The 20,407-nt window shown below is 38.3% G+C and overlaps 1 protein-coding gene across 1 annotated transcript; it reads right to left on the minus strand.

Moving 5' to 3' along the window:
* Positions 1–1,989: 1,989 nt before the first annotated feature.
* LOC137108622 (midkine-A-like) lies at positions 1,990–16,517 on the minus strand. The gene is made up of 5 exons (XM_067493440.1): positions 16,362–16,517; positions 6,777–6,856; positions 6,256–6,423; positions 2,960–3,130; positions 1,990–2,145 (listed from the first exon to the last, which is right to left on the minus strand). Exons 2-5 carry the CDS (start codon positions 6,853–6,855, stop codon positions 2,117–2,119), a joined length of 447 nt encoding a protein of 148 aa, XP_067349541.1. The 5' UTR covers position 6,856; positions 16,362–16,517; the 3' UTR covers positions 1,990–2,116.
* Between the last annotated feature and the right edge of the window lie 3,890 nt (positions 16,518–20,407).

Genomic DNA, 20,407 nt, shown 5'->3' on the forward strand with positions numbered 1-20,407 from the left:
TACGTTGTTGTGTTAGTGTCTTATTAGTGTGTTTTTGTTAGTATATCTCCTATCTTTTGTACCAAGCGCTTTTGGTTTTCCAATTTGTTTAGAGGTATTTTTTGTGTTGTCATACATGATTTATTGGGCATAGTTATTTGACCATTTTTATGGTTAATCGGCTTGATGTCCAACAATGTGGTTCTCTCTTTTTGTGTTTTCTGAAATTTTGTGGTCCCTAAAACGGTTCCTGAAATGTTGTTTCGTCCTTTGCTTTTTTATATTCTGGAATGTCTTGTTTTGTGAAATGTTGTGTTTTCTCCATAGTTGTGTTGTGTTTTTCTTTTGTTGTTGTATTTTCTTGAATGTTGTACTTTTGTGTTTTCTCTTTTAATATGTTTGCTAAAACATTTTTCTCATTTGATGTTTTGTTTTTGGAAATGTTGTGTTTTGCACCTATGACCCACTGTATATTTTATAGTACTTAGCCAAAAAACATTTTACAAATCATTAACCAATGTCATGCATATTTTCTCAAATGTGAAACTGAAATTGAAAATTAATTTTACGAGAAAACAAAACATGCAAAAAAAGGGGGGCGGAATCAAACAACATAATGTCGAAATACCTTTTGTCATTAAGTTAGCTAGTTCCTCCTCATCAAAAACATTTCTTTGAAGATTACTTCAAATAACAACCCAAAGCTAAGCAGACTTCACTAACATCAGGATATACTACATTTGTGAAACCTGAACCAAATGTAAATCACCAGATAAAATAAGACAGCAGAAATAAGTCATTGCTGCAGGGAGCTGTTTATTTATTGATGAAAGCTTTCTTCTGTAACGCACATCAAAGCCACAGTGGCATTCTAGGTGTGCGTAAGTTTGGTTATGAGAGAGCCTGAGACACAGGGAGATTGACTGAATGTGCATATGATGAATGTGTTTTACAGTGACAGCCAAATCAGGGCATTCACATAAGATCAAAGTGACTTAACACCATATGACTGAGATCACAACCAGCATAACTTTAAATACAGAGCCCTTCAATTTTTTTCCGACAATTCATCATTACTGTCATAACAAAGATTAATATAGCGGTTACATATTGTAAATGCATTAAATAAAACCTATTGGCAAGCCATTTTGAAACCTTACTTTATGACAGGCAGATGTAATGAGCTTCAAGTAGTAGCAAAGTTATTATAGTGTTTATTTGCTTATTGATTTATGTGCTTTCAATACCAACAATGTCATATTAGACGTTTTGTTACTGCATTTTTAAAAAAACATCCCTCACTTTAATAATGCACAATTAAATTAAAATGTCCCTTTATTGTTTCAATTTACATGCCAGAAACAGTGTATTTTGTACATTTGCATTTATTTTTTTAGTATGTAGAGGGTGAAATGTGCATGAGGTTTCTCCAGTGACACATGCCGAGACATGTCATCCTCTCACCGAGTACTGCAAAAAAATACCTCTGTGCTATTCCTTGCAATTTGGAGCTTTATTTCGGTCATGGTCAAGAAGGTCAAGGCACACAGGCACAGTTCAGAATGGGTTTTCATCAAAAACATGAGGACTGTAAACCCTGGGACAGCAGCATGCTGTCAGTGACAACACTAGTGACTCAATGACAAGAAAGACACAATTTTAGGTTTGTGTTTTGGCTATTCAACCTTCTTAAGTTTATCATCCATGATCAGAGAAAGAACAAAGACAGGCTGAAGGTTTTGAATTATTTACTGACTGAAACACAATAAAGACATTTAAAATCTGAAATAATACAAAAAAGACAATGTGAGAGTGCATTCTTAAATTTTAATAAACAAAATAAAATAGAAACAGGATAACAGAATGGCCATTATAAAGCTTGAAAAGCGGTGGGGCAATTGCACAGAAAGTATTCATACAATATTCAAAGAGAAAGAAATGCAATAAAATTATAAAGCTAATATTACACATGCAATTTGATCTACAAGTGTAGACCTGTTTCAAATAAAAGTCATAAATGAGAAAGCGTAGAGAAAATAGGTTGAGGCCAATGTCCAGATATCAGAGGACATATTGCCCAGTTGGCTGATTGAGACAACTCTTGGTGACTCTAGAGACTCTTCTCTATAGCATGTTTCTAGTTGCCTTTGCCTTTTCTTTTCTTTCCTAAAAAAGAGACAGAGATAGGCACTGATATTACTTATACCAATCATGCACAGAAACCAGTCTGTATTTAAACTGGAACGTAACATTCAAATGCGTGTCGATTTTCTTTATATCGATGGGATCATCTTCATGATAGAAAGATGTCTAGCATGAGGTTTATTTATAGACTAGACTATGGATGGTCTACTAACAAACAGGTCTACTTGGCAGAGGCAACATGTCCCCCAACTTTGAGGACTGATTGAGGTCATTATTTCTACTGTTTCATATACAACACACAGAACTGTTTGTTGAAAGAATGCCACAGCATTCTGTCTGTTGACATGGCATCCATTTTGGCACCAAGCACCAACATGGTGTCCAAATGGTAGCCAGTAACACAGTACTTTTCCCATGAATACTCAGCAATGCTGGGTCTTAGCTCTTTGATTGGGGTTTGGCAAACAAACATGAGGGTTAGATGTAGGGACGTAGTGGCATTGGACAGCTTCATCAAAAGCATTAGAGGTCATCTTCTGAGGTCAGTAATATCTGTAAGAAATTTCACATTAGCCAGGGCAGTATCATTGTAATCTTTGGGTCACTTCCCAAACAAAAATGCCTCAGCTGTGCTTTGCCTTTTTGTTACCTGCTAGTAAGACTAGCAGGATGACCTGATAGCTGGTTCTGGGGTGGCTGGCTTGTTCGATATGAAAAGAAACCTAGAGAAACTTGGAGAGCATTCAGTGAATTCAATGATGCCTGTTAAAGAGCAAGATCCATCACAGTCTGTTTTTGATACAAAGAAATGTCCAGCAGTAAAGTTGAGTCTAACCTTTGTTTTTTCTCCTGCTTTTTTTGTCATGGCTTTGAACACACAGTCTGGAGTGAACAACAGTTTGCTCACACCCCGCATTCTTCAAATCCTTCTTCAATGTCCCTGTTTTGGTCTGTATTTGAGAGTTTGGATCACACTCTCCCCATCTACCAAATCGATACTTACAGCCTAAAAGAGACAGAAAGAAAAAGATAAAACTACTCATTGTGTATTTTTAAAAAGTGTGTCTCCGTTTTTAAAATGTTTATGCTTGAAAAACTTTTTTAATGGTAAACACAGAAAATCCAAACATAAACACATGCACTACAATTGCTTCAAAGTAGTAAGAGAGACCACTTGAGTGGCTGTTACGAGAGAAGTTCATGAAAACAAACTACAGTATTAACAATGCCTGTACCATTTGTAACTTCTTTTCAGCCACAACCCTGATTGAGTTTTTATAAACTCTGTGGTAAGCCACAGTAGTGCATAAGCAGTGAGCTAATGCTGCTTTGTTTTGTCTTTTATTTCACATTTTATCACTAAATTGTCATGATTCTGTTCCCTGTGTTCAGTTTGCCCCAGTTTTTCCCAGCTTTAATTCTTGTCTCCAGGTTGTATTTTGTAGCCCCTCAGCCTACTTCCTGTCTTTAGTGTCATCAGCCCCTGATTATTTTCACCTGCTCCCCTGTCCTTTTAAACCCTGCAGTCTGTTCCTTTGTTGTTATGTTGCATGCTCCTGCACAGCAAGCGCCAACGTGGTGTCCATCTTTTCCTTGTTTGGAATACTGTTTGTCTGTTCTGCTTGTTCCCCATATTTGGACTGTGTTTCTGCTGTTTTGAACTGATGTTTGGTTACTTGTTTTCCCCATCTGTCAGTCTGTGTTTTATCCTTAGTTTGCTATTTGTTTTTCCTGTTCGATTACCTTAGTTATAGTTATACTATAGTTATAGTTATATAGCCAGCACTGTTACAATTTAGTTTATCTTCCCTCCTCCGTGTTTAAGTTAATGTTTTACTGTTTATTTAGTCGTTACCTTTACTGCTTGTGTTTTCCTGTCTTCCTTGTAGACGGATTTTCAGTTGTGCTTTCTCCCCCGTTGTCCCTACAAATCCGTGACATTACAAACTGGCCACTGTAGGACCCTGAGACATGCAAGACGTTCCGCCCATGGAGGCCACTGAGGCCTTTAAGCGTTGGCTAAGTTACCAGCCACAGTGTTAGGGAGTGTTAGCTATTTCAGTGTTAGCTATTTCTTCCCATTGTCTGGGTTCCAGACACAAAAATAAGTCTAAGCTTCAGACCAAAACTCAGATCCTGATCGCAGCTCAGGCCCCCACCTCAAGTAATCACCACCACCATGCTGTTCACCAACTAGTCCAGGCCTCCCTTTCTGTTTTGCCTTGTTCCTACACCGGTTCCTGCTCTTCGGCACAAAGCAGATGAGGCTGAAACTGCTGTTCCAGCCCCCGCTCGCTGGCGTGTCACCAGCCCTTGGTTCTCTGTCTACTTCAGAGCCTGAACAGTCTGTTCCTGAACCAGCTGACGTACCAGTTGCACAACCAGGGTCTGCCAAGCATCACACATCTCACCTCACCTGTGAGACCCTTCTAGGTTGAGACCCATTCAAAGGTTGAATGGGAATTCAACCTTTTTCAACCCATAATTGGAGATGCTGTCCAACCTTAGGTGTGAGGCTTAATTGGGTTACCCTTCTCTGGGCTCGACCAACGGCCCACCTGCTTCTGTTCCCAGCACGGCCGCCGCCGCCACCTCTGTTCTGCCTGGGGAATGGCCAGGTCAACGCCCCATCTGTAACTGTCCCCAAGCTGGCCATCGCGGGTCCAGTTCTCCAGTCCTGCAGCCAGCGCCCAGGTCTGTGGATGCTCTGCTTGTTGCAGAAGTGATCTTCATCTCCCCTGCTCCAGCTCCTGTTTCTGTTGGCACTCCTGCTGCTCCTGAACCTGTGTGAGAGTCCGCCTGTCCGCCTTCTTCAACGCCGGCTTCCTGTGCCCCCTGATGGGTTTTCCTCCCGCTGCTGGCCTCCACCCCAGCCTCCTGTCAGGCCCTCGCAGGGGTTCTGCCGTTGTCACCGGCCTCCAGCCCAGCACCCAGAGTGGTTCAGAGTTGAAGGTTGTTTTTTGCTACTCTGGGTCATACACCCAGACTGCCCGCACAAATTAAACCCTAGATCCGCCCATATTGAGACAGTGGGCCCCATAGGCTATAGGAGGGTTGAGGGACTTATATAGCGCTTTTATACCTTTTTGGCACTCAAAGCGCTTTACACTGCTTCTCATTCACCGATCTGTGCAGCTGTCCGGGAGCAACTAAGTTGGGGTTCAGTGTCTTGCTCAAGGACACTTCGACATGTGACCAGACATGCGCCACAGTCACCCCTAAACTGTCTTTGTGCAGGGGCCCATTTGTATGTTTTTTTCACAAAACATCCGCTTGTTTGGAAACTATTAATGTCATCCTCCACATCATAATCTGCTCTCCCTGTCATCTGTAAAGTGTAACAAAACCCCTTTTGTCATGTGACTGACTCATCAGTTTCACTATTTGTAAGCACTTTAATTGTTTTACTGTTTGGGACACCTTGATGTGATAAAGCACATATGATTATGTTTCATATGTATAAACTGTATAAACCGTTTTTATACAACTCCCCATTAACACTACAGATAAATTCAGAATTTCTCAGTTCAGTCAAACTAGTCTGTAAATATACCGTAATGCTTGGATTCAGGATCCAAATGACCTAAAAGCAGCAATGTTTTTGCAATATTTGAGAAATATTGGAATCTGAATTCACTGATATTCTGTTTACAATTTAAGAATTCAGTAATTCATGTAATAATTACAAAATCATATAATGATGCATATATAAAACTTTGCAGATCACTGTGAAATAAAATAACTATATAAAATAAAGTGCACAGTGATAAAATACTTTAATTTAAAACTAAATTAATTAGTTGAATCGTTACTTATAGTGACAACACAAACTGTATTATTGACTTCATGTGCATTTATGCAGCGAGTTGTATCATTTGTTATACTATAGTTGCTTTGGAAGTATCCACGGCATTACACGTTTTCATTCAGCCAGTATCTGAATGCTTTGGTAAATAAAGCAAATCTAATTTCCAATTATCTGACACTGAATACAATTAATTCCATACAGTTTACCTTCCTTTATTTTAACTGCACAGTGTCTAGTCATCAAATCTCAAGTACCAAAGTTGGGTAAAATCAAGTTCTACATTACAAGTATGTGTAAGTGTGTGTGCACATAAACAGACTTACCTCCAGACACTTTTTTCTTGATGCAAGGTACTTTACATTTCATCATCTTGGTCTGCTGGTCACATGACACCTCTCTCAACCCTGGTCCACAGTCTCCGTTGCTAGGGACACAGTTTCCATAGTGCCAGTCAGTGCAATCTGACCCAGACTGGGAGGGTTTGGCTCTCTCTGACAGCAGAATAAAGATTTTTTTTTTAACTACATATTTTATAAATCCACAGTTTCAATATTATTCCAGCATGCAATCCAAACAATGACAAGTGACATTGCCAGTGGTGGCCAGTGTGTGCTGCCCAATTCAGCAGGTCTGCTGGTGGCATGGATCTGAGCAGAATATACACAAGGAAGGTGCAGATGTGATACATAACATACACTTTAGCTCAATTTTCAGCTAAATGAATAAGTAATTTTTAAAAACAGAAAATTTGATATAAAGAAGCTAAATGAGTTTCATTATAAAAAAAAAAACTATAACTTAGAAGGAGAGCAGGTAAGATGGAGACAGAAAAAGAGAATCTCACCTTTCTTATTTTTCCCTCCAGCAACTGTTTTGATGGTGATGAGGGTGACTAACAGCAGCAGCAGCAGGGCAGCCCTCATCCTTTAAAAACACACAGCAGTGGAAACATCAGCATTAAATACGCTCATATATAGGGTGACATAACACTGAAACTATTAACTGATGACGCTTAACCCAAGTTTATTAGACCTAACCCCATATTAGGTCCATTTATCAAAAATATGCCTGATCTACCATCAGTATGCGCTTTATTTATGGAGTATCATTTCTGGTCTACTCTGCTTTTTAAAATTATGAGTAATTGGATCCAGTCTGTGGAAAATACAGTATAATTCCTTTTTTTTTGGCATGGAGATGGTATAAACTGCAATGCACATGCGGCCAGTCTGGCCACATCCTTCCTTTTTTCAGTACAGTAGCTTGACTGGGAAGGCATGCAAACATTTCATCCACCACCAGATACCCTCCCACTCGGCACAGACACGCGTGTACTTTGCTCTTTATAAGAAACAAGATATCAGCCTGAAGCATAAAAAAGGGATCAGAAAAGCACATCAGAGACGTTTTAAAAAATGATGCAACTACAGGCATCGATCAACAGTTTTGAAAAGTCAGAGTCATATACTGCACGTGTAGCCAATAGCAATACGCTCTATATGAAAATGTTTGTAGTTAAATTGAGGCTTTTGGGTTTGTTGCTGGAAAACATTAGGTTTGCTGCAAACCATACTTCAAGAGAGGATCCTATAATCAGATGGGAGAAGACACCACCAGAAGATGAATGTCAAACCCATTTTCCATCCAGAAAACTCTTTTATCTTGAAGACTTTAAGCTTTTCAGATGTTCTAAACTATCATTAATAGCCAGCAGGATCAGACCGACCTTATCATCCCAAAGTTTCACTGATGAGGTTTTCTTGTTATTCTCTACATAAACTATTTTTTTAGACTGACTCAACTAAAAAACTAAAAAAGACAACTGAAAAAGAAAACATGTCAGAGCTCCACATAAAAAAGTTAGTGAATATGATGCCAAATATTTTTTTCCAAGGTCAAGTATGAGCAATAGTTAAATGCTGTAATCTGTTTTCATTATATATATTTGTTTCATCAAAGAATATATTTCTAAACCTCCTATTTACAGTTTTAGTGTGAAAAGCTCAGACAAACCATTTTACTGTATTGTTTCCAGTCTCTTTATACAGTGCAAGCAAAGGTGATGGAGCATGATGAAGTTTCACACATCATCCAGGCTACAATTATACACTGCTGTTCTAAGAGCTTGTCCAGGGACTAGAGTTGAAAAGCCCTACTGTAGCCTCCAATGAGGAAAATCACTCTGAGGTTTTTCCAGGATGAACCAAAGCAGCAGCAAGGGGGAATAAAAACCAATTTATGACAATAGGGTTGAAATCATCGTGAAGATCTCATTCTTATGTGCTGAGGATAAAAATATAATAAATAAAAAAATATAAATATAATCAATAATTATTATTACAAATGCACGACACATGCCAGAGGATAAGTAATGCAATCACTTCATATTTTTCACATGAGCAACAACAACAACAACACTATCATCTGATTTTTCAAACTTTATAGCTGCCCTATGGTCTAAGCAGGCTTTTAAGCCTTCCTAGCGTTCTATTAGGAGAAAAAATTAGCTGATCTGGATTTTTTCAAATCACTTCTCTCCTATGCTTCTTATGTTTTTTAGCTGTCAGTTTGAGTAGGTTTAGTGCAAACCTAGCTGCTACTCAAAACAGAATGGGGAAGAAGAAAAACACATTCCGCTGTGCAATTACCAACTTTTCAAGCCCAAATTCATAACCTGTGCACCACTTTCATTAAATATAAATAAGGATTTTTTTCTTCAAGTGGCATTTATAACAGCATCCTATGTGGGTCATAGTTTGCTTCTTTGCTGCTGCTGCAGCTGATGATGAGGATGAGGATGGTGTTTGCTGGTAAGCCAGGCTACACAATACATACAATATAAATAGTGCCTATAACATGTTCAGTGCATAATGATTAATTCACCCAATTATATTGCATATTGAATTTTTTATGTATACACCTGAGCTGTGCCATGTTGAATGGCTTAACATAAGAATATCACTACTGAGTCAAGAGAATAGAAAAAAAATACAAGCAGGCTTGAGACAAAAAGCAGATTCCCTCTCCCTTGGGCCTTCTGGGTCCTGCTGATAGCAGGCTACTGTATACTGGATCTTTGTGGACATGTATCTTCATTGTGTGGTGCTGCTGCCACTTTTCACTTGGTGTGACATTTGATTGTAGAGTGTGAAGGCTAGAGATAGAGCCTAAGAATGGGTGTCTCACACCAAAAGCTTGGGAGTTGGCAACTGCTGGACCTGAAGCCTTTGCTTTGTGGAACCAAGAAAGAAAGAATTCTGAGAATGCGAAGGCATATAGACTGTAAGGACAAATTATTGGATTATTGTGTACAAAAAGTAGAAAGTGTCAAACTGAACAGACGAAAAGAGAAGTAGAAACAAGCAGAGAGAGAACTGTTACAGGTCCTTTAGCCATAATACACAATCTCAGTCTCAGCAAAGCCAGTGATCGAGAAACACCCTGTGACCACACCACAGGGCTCATGCGTTTATGTCACTGTAAGTGTGTTAAACACCCAAGAGTGTAGTGACCAATTAAAAACTATCACATCAAGGATTTTGTTTGCAGTGTCATCCTGCACATTTCATGTTTCCAGTGTCATCACGTCCATATAATACATACTAGGCTTGTTGTCTAATCATGTATGCTTAACTGTTCTGCCTAATTTACCACATATATCTTCAAACTATGTTAATTTGGGTTATCTCTCAAAATTATCTCTCAAAATTTTGACGGTTCATCCATACTCCTAAAAGCAGCCATATGTCTTTGTCTGGACAGTTTTGTAGTTAGCTCAATATACACAATGTGCAGAGTGGAACAGGAAACACTGTACAGTTTCTTTTTCACTAGTCTTCTGAAGCTGGCTTGGTTGTCAGTCTTCAATGAACACTCAGTAGCTATCAGCATTTAAATGTGGACAAAGGTGAATGTAGAAACAACCTGGTGGGGATGTTTATTGACGTGGTCATTTTAGAATATATGTGGCCTAATGTTGACATGGTCTCAGTTAGTCCAGCAGTTTCCACACAATCAGCCCCCTCCCTTCACCAAAAGGACATGTGTGTTAGCAGAAAATGAACAGTATAACTAACTTCATATTTTTTTTATTTATAGCAAATATTGTCATGAATGTGATAGTGAACAATATTATCGATTTTCCTCATATTGTGCTGTTAGACAGCCCCTACATGAAACTGGAATTCACATAACAGAGGATGTAATCTACAACATCAATTATGACCCACTTACAATGCAATCTTTGCATCCTTCCCTAGGCAGTTTACCAACTGTTCACACCTTTGGGTGAGGACCCAGAGACACCTCTGGGTGGGCCACATCTTTTAAAGGCTGCACTTAAAGGCCTACTGCTTCGCAGCATCAGGAACAGGGCTGTAGCATTTTAGAAGCTCCTTCCAATGCAGCCAACAGATGGTCCAACTTTCCCCTTGTAACCACCTGGCAACGAAGCCTTCCTTTACAGCCCAAGACATTCTTTGATCGCTAAGAGTAGACCTTGTCCTTCAAAATATGCTACCCCTAAATTTAGACAACAGTGTTTGAATCCTGGGATACTGGGATACAATGAACAATGCGTGATTTCAACAAGGACTCCACACTAGTCAATCAGAACTTATGAAGACTTCTGAATGAGCTGCAAAACATCTTAAAGAACTTTAAGCAAGTCTAGGTGCCACTGAGTAAAAACTTGGATTGTGTTGACGATTAACACAGTTTCATTTATTTGTGTCATGTTTCTTTATTGCAAAAGACATGGTCAAGGTATTTTCAACAAATGTTGACCCAAAAGCTCCACTTCTCCAAAACTCAACTACTGCAGATTGATGGACATTACTCATATTTGGAGGTCTTCACTGTTGGTTTTAGTGTCTGTATGGCAACTGTTAAAAATACAATTAATTCAGAAAATGACCGAACTTATTTTATTAAGGCCATGTCAACTTTCTCTGGTTTGATTGTTCGCTTACATTAGCAGCTCTGTCAATCAAAATCACACACAAACAGTCTTCAGTTCTGAACTAAATTAAATAATACCTCAAAGCCTTTTTTCTTACTTAGACTTTGATCATTGATCAAGTAAATCTTAAACACATCAGAATAAATGATAGATCACATAATATACTTTATTATATAAATAATTATGATTTTAAACAGCCTTTTAATTGTATTTGTTGTCAATCATGTTGCCCATAGATTATAAAAATAAGATGAGGGACTCATGTCTGACTGTTTGTTAAGTTATTTTTATCATTTTGGAATATGCAATACTGGAACTATACAATGAACCACCCCAGGCAGCAGAAACACTCTAAAGTCCCTAAGGGGCATTTTACTGTTTCTACTCTAACAATCTCCCTCAGTCCTTCAAGGTCCATCTGGCATATTACACAAAAGGAAATAAATAAATAAAATGAAAATCTAAAATCACATTCTTACTCTCTTATGAACATGGAAATATTTTTATATTTTGGGGTGGTGGTGATAGGACATTATGAAAACTTATTTGTAGTGGAATTAGTGTGTCAGAGAAACAAAGGAACATAGTTACTTTGGAAGCAAAGTAATGGAGAATGTGTTCTCGTGTTTACAACTGCTTTGAGATGAAATAAATAAATATTTAAATAAAGTAATTTTGAATTGGCCAATAGCAAACACATGACAAACAAAGATAGATAAAAGCATCACCACAAATGGATAAGAAATTACCAAAAAGACACACAACACGAATAGGACCTGTCCCAAAGGAGTGAAAAACAACCAAAAAGACACTTTTTTAGTCTGGGGGACCTTGAGGTGGGGGTTTCCTAGGGTTGGTGGAGTTGAGTTTTATCTGTCTGTGCCCAGGGGTCCTTTGTCTCATAACTGGCCGTGATTACAACCTTAACTAGTGTTTATACTTGCACATTTTTTCCTCAGGGCTTAACACAGCAGTGACACAACCCAAATCAGCTGCTCCTGATACAAGTTCTCATACACACACTCAACTTTTCCTGCCCATGGTTAAATGCAGCCTGTATGTCAAAGACCCAAATCACATCTTTCTTGCTAGATTTTTTTCATTTACCAGATGGAAGACAACAGAAGATTCTACAGTCCAGTCTGTGCATGTTTATTGGGGTACATCAAACTATACACTAAGCAATACAACAGCTCTGAAATTATAAAGAAATTGTCTTAATTCAGTGGAGCAGTATATTGTTTTATATTATTCTGCATCAATAAGGTATCAGAATTTAGTGTACCGTTTTTTGTGCAACCTTTACTGCTACCATTACTACTACACACACTTATAACAACTCTAGTGGTCAGATTTGTACAAAAAGGACAAGGTAAAAATTCAAGTTGTGTTCAGTCTGAATGCACCTTTAAAATGTATGCATTGTGCACAATGGTTTTCAAGGATACTGCATGATGGTCTGATCCTGTAGTTTCTCTCCGAAGAGACGTGGGTGATTGCTGGCATCAATTTTTGTCCGTGTCTCCCATTACAGAAGATCCTCCTAAATGTTGCCATAGTTAGGTTAGAAAGGGCTCTGTCTGCAGTGGAGAACTAGGATTAGAACAAATAACCTTACACTGGTAATTCTGTAGAGTTGACGTTCAGTTGGCATGTTCATGTTTCTGGTGTTTTTATTTTTTAATCAGAAATGCCAAGTGTGCTTTGAAAAAGGCCAGTTTTGGATTCTGTCCAAGTTATCAGAAGTTAAGGAGGTTGGGAATGAGGGCTTAGGAGGTGGTGAATGTGTGTTTGTGTGTGCATGTGGGTGTAACGGTGGTGACTCTGTAATTAGGGATTTTGAAAAGCAGCTGAGCAGAAATGACTTTTCATTGGACCCTGTGTGACCTACTAACTATAGCAGAGACGGAGAGCTGGACAGGCTAGAGAGACAGAGGAAGGAGTTGAGACCGATAATTAGGGAGACAGTACATACACACACATCCCAGTGTCATGTGCAAATAACACCCTGTTTACACAGGACATGTCATCCATCTCTCATCCATCTGATGGAACAAATAAGCTTCAGTTTTTTTCAGTTATGCTTTCTTCACTGGCAGCTCCAATTTATTTGTGTAACTGCAACCTAAAGCATTGCCTGAAAAGCACAACTGCAAGTTGTGATAAAAATAATGCAGAACTGCAATATATTTCAACAATTCAACAATTTGCTATTGCAAATTAGCATTCAATATATCAATAGTTTATTGTTAATTGCTAAATGCCTTTGGACACAGCTTGCCAGCCAAATAGAATACAAAGTGTAAAGAAGAGAAAGTACAATGATGATAAACAGTAACACACACACACACACATATATATGTATATATAATCTCCTACAGTAACATCTGTCTGCTGTCAGAGTGGCTTATTCAACTCCCCACAACATTTCATGACTAGCCATTATGAACAGTGACCCCAGAATGTGCAATAAATAAATACATTTAAAATGCTTGTGATGTTGCTCCACAAGAGCTGTGTTGTTATCTTTCAAAAATGCTTCCACCAATTAAGTTCACTAATACAGATGCCATTATATAAAACAGTCTAAACTCTAGAGTTATCCTGAGCCAGTACTGGGGCCATTAGGGGTATTTTATACAGAGGCTACAATTAACTCAATCAAAATATGATTCATTCTGCAGGTGTTACAATGTTGCTCTCCTCCACTGCTGGGCTTAACATTCGGCTTGGTGAAAACTGGAGTGTCTAAACAATTCAGTGACTTTGAATGTAGATGCTCAAATGAATTTGCAAAAAATGTTTAAATGCCTGCATACACACAACATTAAGCTATAGTGGCTTTTCATTTATAACCAGCCTGGTCGCTTCATTCACTGGTTAAAATGACGAAGCTAATGACTATTAATTTAACATGTAAAGTTTTCATTTGGTTAGGGTGTCATTGCTTTCTATTAGCCAAATATTATTTGTGAGGAACAATTACAGTCAGCCACAATATTAATACCGCTTGGTGGTTTTATTATTGAGTTGGACTGGTGACAAATATTGCAACCTAAACAGCCATATTTGTCCCCACACTCTCTTACAACTCACATGCATTTATTAAAATTGCACTCCTTTGGTGACTGGCACCAAAATGGCATGTGATGTCTTTTACAATGGTACCCAAAGGGTGGCCACCATAACACTACTTTTTGTCCTCACTCTGGATTCAAACACTCTGGATAACAACTGTGCAGACATAAGCATTTGGTTGGATTTACGTACAAAGGCAAAAAGTCTTGTTCAGCAGAATTCACTGCCCTTTCCACATTGGTTCCATATAGACCTGATTTCATTTATCTAAAAATGGACAATAGTGACGAATTTTACTAGGTCACCCTGTAAAAGCACAATAGTTTTCTACTCTCTGTGTCTGACTGCCCCATAACCCAAACCTCAGCCTCATACCCCCACTGCCTCTGAGATTGTGACAGCATCTGGAACATGTCTTGTCTTGTTTAAACATACTTGATATGTATAACAACACTGCGATCATGTTGGCCTGGCCACTAACAGGGTAGTTCTGTTCTCTCTCACATCCTGGACTAATGGAGTCACCAGCTGCTCACATTCCATCTATATCCACTCAGATGCCCTGAGCAAGTATGAGTGACCCCTGATTCATTATGCTCTCACCTACTGACATTATACGGGCCTGAGGTCAGTCCGGCTACATTATCAGATCTTGAGTTGAGTCACTGGCTTTTAGGCAAAGTGGTTGATCTGGCCTTGTCAGTAAACTAACATTGATTAAACCAAGACAACATGGACGAAGAGTTCACGTTTTAAACTGTAATTATAAAAACTCCAAAAAACAGACAATACTGGCTACTGTAGATACTTTAAAAACAAATAAAGACCTTGTTTCTCTAAGATGAGGGCACTATCTAGAATAGAATGTAGAGTACATTTTAGTGCACTTTTAAACTAATGCAAAGTTAACTCTCCTACTTTTAATTGCTGCTCATAAGTCCTTTCTGTTGCCCAAACTGTCAGCAGAAAAGTCCAAACTGATAGTATATAATTTTCTAAACCCTGCTCATTTCTGCATGTCTACTCCACCTCTCTTCTCTACTTCTCTTTCTCTCTCTCTCTCACACACACACACACACACACACACACACACACACACACACACACATTGGTATGCACTTACTGACCTAATGCATTCCCTTGTAATATATCTTATCCTTAACTGTCGTAGCTGGGACAAACAGACGGTACAAACAATGCTTCAGATCAGACAGCTTGTTTTAAAGGCAAAGAATCACTGAACAACATCTTTATTAAGCTATTCCTGCCTTTAATATTGATTTTAAAAAAATACAGACAAAAAGCAAGTATGACATTTAGGCCTGTTTCATAATGAATTTGTCACTATGTGGAAAATCGCTTTGGGAGGACTTCATAAGATTAGTGAAAGGCTGTTGCTCTGAGTGCAATCCAGCTGGTTGTGGATGTCAATTATCTGACACTAAATCCAAGCACAATAGATCCGGTAAGGGTTAGAGTGCATGTAAGTTCCCAGAATAATAGAAAATATATAATTTAAGATTCAAAGAACTTCATTAAAAGATAACTTTGTTCATTTTTTTAGTCAGTGACTTGTTTCTACCCATGTTAGTGTCCTTCAAAGGACAACCCAGATTAACTTGTTCATCTCTGTTGTTGTCCAAAAATGATTAAAAACCTGCCAGCCAGACACACCGCTGCACTAGGTTAGATATTTTTTATTCCAAAATGCCTGTTTGGAAATTTTCTAACATATGTATTACTAATATATTAATTGATCTAACTTTGTACAGCAGTCTGAAATAAGCCAGAGTTGCACGATCTCTGATAAAATTATGGTGATTCGGATTATTTAGGCCAATCATTTTTTTAAATGTCCCAACCACACTAGAAATACTGAAAAAACTTACAGCATGACATAACAAAGTTACTTGTGTAAGCAGGAAGCAAAAACATATATTTTTTTATTTGTGGACAAACAATAAAACATACCTGTACATGCACACACACACATATTCTAATACAATGTGAGTGCAACACACACAAAAAAGTCATGCATACGTCACATGCTACAAGTTTTACATAGAGTTTTTGTGGGAGAAGAGCTGGGATTTGGCACAGGAAATGGGATCATTACACAAAGACAATAAAAACAGATAATAACCACTGAACTAAAGGGGTTGGAGAACCAGAAATTGAAGAATGTACAACATAGGAATTTATATAACTGTGAAACAAAAGAAAGACACATAATTTGAATGTATTGAAAACCACATTAAGTTTCATGTAACAACTTCAGAAGTTTTTTTTAACATAATGGTTTTCAGAAAATATCCCACTTGTCATTTCTAATTAAGTACTAGTCAAAAAGTTTAATGCAAAAGAACGAGCTGAAATGAAGAGAGTACTTACTTGTGTACCGGGCAGTCGTAGCAAAGGGAAAAAGTTCTATCTCTCTCTCTCTCCTGTGTCCTGGGTCTCCTGCGTGTTCACCTCCTCTAAGCACTCTGGCCCCTTTGTCTCCCAAACCAGTTCATTCTGGTTGCATTCAACCCATTCACCCCCACACCCTCAAAAACACATCAGCCCACACACACATACCTGTGCACTCTCTCACATATGCGTGCACATACAAACACACACACACACCCACACACACACACACACACACACACACACACACACAAGCTTCATTGAGCTGAGTCATGTAATTACATCTGAATCCCTTTTCAGCTTTTCTTGTTTATTTTGACCTTTATGTATCACCCTCTGTCTCTGCTTTCCTCTTGTTCCTATAATTTAGAGTTTAGTCATAGTGGTAGAGTTTCTGGAACTCAAATAAAGGTACAAATAAAATGCTGCTCTAAAACTGCTGGTTGGTATTTAAATAACAAAAGGCAAATGAAAGGAAAACATTTGCCTATAACCCTCAATTCACAGTGAAAATATGTAGAGCATTAGGTCCACAACAAGTTACTGTAATAAATGTATATGGTAATTGGTCTGCACTGATATAGCGCTTTTCTACCTATTGGCACTGGAAGCGCTTTACGCTGCTTCTTATTTACCCATTTACACTCACAATCACACACACACTCACACACCTATGGGGGAGCTGCTATGCAGCTGACCAACACTCACTGGGAGCAACTAAGTTGGGGTTCAGTGTCTTGCTCAAGGACACTTCGGTGGTGGACGACTGCTCTACCTTCCTGTGCCACAGTCGCCCATGTGGTGTGTCTAGATAATCCATGCTGCACAGGGGATAATAGAGTTTGATTAAGCTTTGTAAATGAGGATAAGAGCAGTTGGCAGCATGTCACAGTCCTGATCAAAGACACCAAAATAACCCCGGAACTAAAGCTTAAATTATTAATAAAAAATTAGATTGCACTTTTCAATGGGTAAATGAATAGAGATTTCACAGGACTGAATTCAGCAGCATGAATTATATTCTTTCATCCTTCACTTCTTTCAGAGAACCAGAATCTAACTTCAACACATTACAAATTTGCACACACTGTTTCAAATATACAATAAAAACTCTGTATCAGTTTGATGTTTGCCTGTCAAACAAACGTTTGACATGTGCAACATGTGGAGCTCAGGTGGAGCATGTACTGTTGGAAAAGTGAAGATTGTCTTGCGGCTCTATATGTATAGAGGAAGAATGTATAGAAAAAAATTTAAGGGCATAAAAAATATTTAACAATGATTAGAGAGACAACGATTCTTATATCATTGTAAATGTTTAAAAACTGATCATAGGGACACACATAGAGTTAACAATTTAGATTCACCAATAAACACGCATGCCTTAGGACAGTGGGACAAAACCTGGTTATCCAGGAGAAACCCAAGCAGGCACAGACAGAGCCCAGTTAGCTGGTTGCTTTACATGAGGGAAGTTCAATCAAAATAAAAAAATATTATCTACTTGACATTGGCACTATTCCTGGCTGTTCTTCATGCCGTGTCTTCTTAGTGTGACCAGGGAGGCTTGGATCTGGTTTACCATAGATCTGCACTTCTCATAATTTTAAATGTTAGTGTCATGAATCATTTTAGATATTTTAGAAATAAAGACAAAGAGTGAACTCCATTGGATCAACATTAAATAGAGCTGGATCCTTAATTTCTTAAGTTCTACTTCTCAGTACAAACTGACAAATTGGCATTCATATGTCTTGTTCAGGGGGATAATTAAGAGAGAGGATATGTCAGAAGTACTTGATCCATTCAAACAGCAATTGATTGTTGTGATGAGTCCTTCTGCGTGTATTTAATTCAGCAGTGTCACTTTTTTAAACCAACACCCTGAATGTTAGGTATTAATTAGTTGAAAGGAAGTGTGTTTAAGATTTGTGCACACCTACTATACAATTAGTGACCAAGTATAGTGTAACACCTCTTCATGATGGCAGTTCTACAGCAATCAATGAAAAAAGAAAATAGTGTAAGAAAGACAGGACACTTCTCCGAAAATACAGCTGCTCATTAAGGATACAAACAACTAGACAAAGTGATCAATATTTTCGATCTGGACAGAGCAATTATATAATTCTGATTGGGTGTGTAGTGTGAAAAATAGAAGGCATCCATGTTGGAATCAATACCTAATCTATTGCTATTCTTGGCAAGTGGTTATTAAGCAAGTTCTTGTCCACAGGGTATCACAGGCAGGGGGAGAAGTCAAAAGTATGGCAGACTATTTCTTGTATCTAAGTTGTTTATGCTTTTGGCCAACAGATAAAATAGAGGAGGTAAGGGGATGCAGGACGGCCAATATCAAAAGATATAGGAAGGACGTTTTATAGGAAAGAACAATAGTTTTTCTACAAACTTAAGTAGGACATAGACACATTAAAGACTGGTTACAGAATTATGTGGAATTTCAAAATTACAAATTGAAGAAGAGAGAACACAAAGTAACAAGAAAAGAACATGTGTGTTTGTGAAAGTATCTGACCAGGGGTTAGTTCGTAGTTTTATGGATGACATTCCCCATAAGTTGAAACGATTATTGGGTTAAATGTCCTTTTATTTACTAATTTAAACCAAAGCAAAACACAATGTGTCTCATTTCTCCGATCTTCATAATCCCTTAGGTCCTTTCCTTTAACACCACTAAAGCCTTACTGCACACTGTGCTGTTGTGGGAATGCATTAGTATGCACAGTGTGGGTAACATGCACATATTTGCATTAATACAAATGATATATACTTGATACCTAGTGCTAAAACACTGTAGACACAGCGCACTTGCAAAACACATGCACAAATGTGAAAAAATAGTATTGGAAATACTTGTCCGATACTGTACGCTACTTTACAGGTGTGCTGTGCCATATAAAAACATGCTTCCAGCCAACTAACCATTGCACTGCCTATAAAATATCTAAAAGACAAATGTGATCTAAGAGTTCCACTAGAGTCACAAGATAGTGGTAAGCCACGACCTTGATCTTTGACCCTGAAAGAACTGAAATCAGTCCTCTTGGAGCTTTAGGCTAAAGAAGTTCCCTTTCACAAGAATTGGACGTGGGTAGGGTATATGGCCATTCCCAGTTTAGAATCAAAGTTAAGATAGTTCTCTGCCTTTGTCCTATGCTCAGGGTAAAATGAAAAATAATCTGAAAAAACAGTTTGGACGTATACCCCACCACCAAAGGATGACCTCAACAGTTTCTGTCATGGCTGAACATCAAAACATGCAGTTCTAAGTGAAGTAATAAAAACTGTAACCTATCTTTATATCTTTGTCATTTATATACAGTGAAGTCTATTTTGTGCACGGCTGTTTTTTTATTTGTATGTATTACTGCTGTCCACAGATTTCCATAATGGCACAGAGAGATAACAAGTTAAAAAAAAGGCACATTTGCTAATTAGACTGTGTCTCTGCAAATCCATAGTAATCAATACCATGACCAATCCATGTCAAGTCTCCAGTGTAACAAAAGAAGTCTGTACAGCCTCTGAGTTTAAAGTATTACACGCAATAAGGCAGGCTCACACATAGCAACTCTATGTAGTCACCCCCAGTTTTCTTCTGCAAACCAACATTAGAGGAGCTCTGCACCTATTTTAGCTTCAAAAGTAGCTTGATCACCTGACTGAACTGCTTTGTGTTTTTCAGCTGATGGTTAGGAGGAAACCTTATATCCTTTTAATAGCAGGTGCAAACCAGTTCCCATGTTAAACTCCTAATGACCTGAAGTGCTCAAGTGCTCTTCATTTAGAGTCTGAGATCTTCTAAAGCACTTTGAAGGAGGCTTTCGGTTGCGTGGGGTTAATGAGGTTCAGTACATACATTAGAGCCATTAAGTGCACATGCAGAGGCAATGTCTCCCAAGTCCCAGAGCACTTCAAAACCCTTGATCACTTGTCCAACAATGGCTGGAGGAGTGCTGTAGATGAGAAGCTTAGTATTATTGGTAGGTAGATCTTCCATCCCT

This window comes from Channa argus, chromosome 23 (assembly GCF_033026475.1).
Source record: "Channa argus isolate prfri chromosome 23, Channa argus male v1.0, whole genome shotgun sequence".
Taxonomy (NCBI): Eukaryota; Metazoa; Chordata; class Actinopteri; order Anabantiformes; family Channidae; genus Channa; species Channa argus.

Excerpts from the sequence above, each read along its gene's own strand:
- LOC137108622 (XM_067493440.1), bottom strand. The coding sequence starts at position 6,855 with ATGAGGGCTGCCCTGCTGCTGCTGCTGTTAGTCACCCTCATCACCATC. Across the intron at positions 6,424-6,776 it reads TGGAGGGAAAAATAAGAAAG|AGAGAGCCAAACCCTCCCAG; the intron begins GTGAGATTCTCT and ends TTCTGCTGTCAG. Across the intron at positions 3,131-6,255 it reads CAAGAAAAAAGTGTCTGGAG|GCTGTAAGTATCGATTTGGT; the intron begins GTAAGTCTGTTT and ends TGTCTCTTTTAG.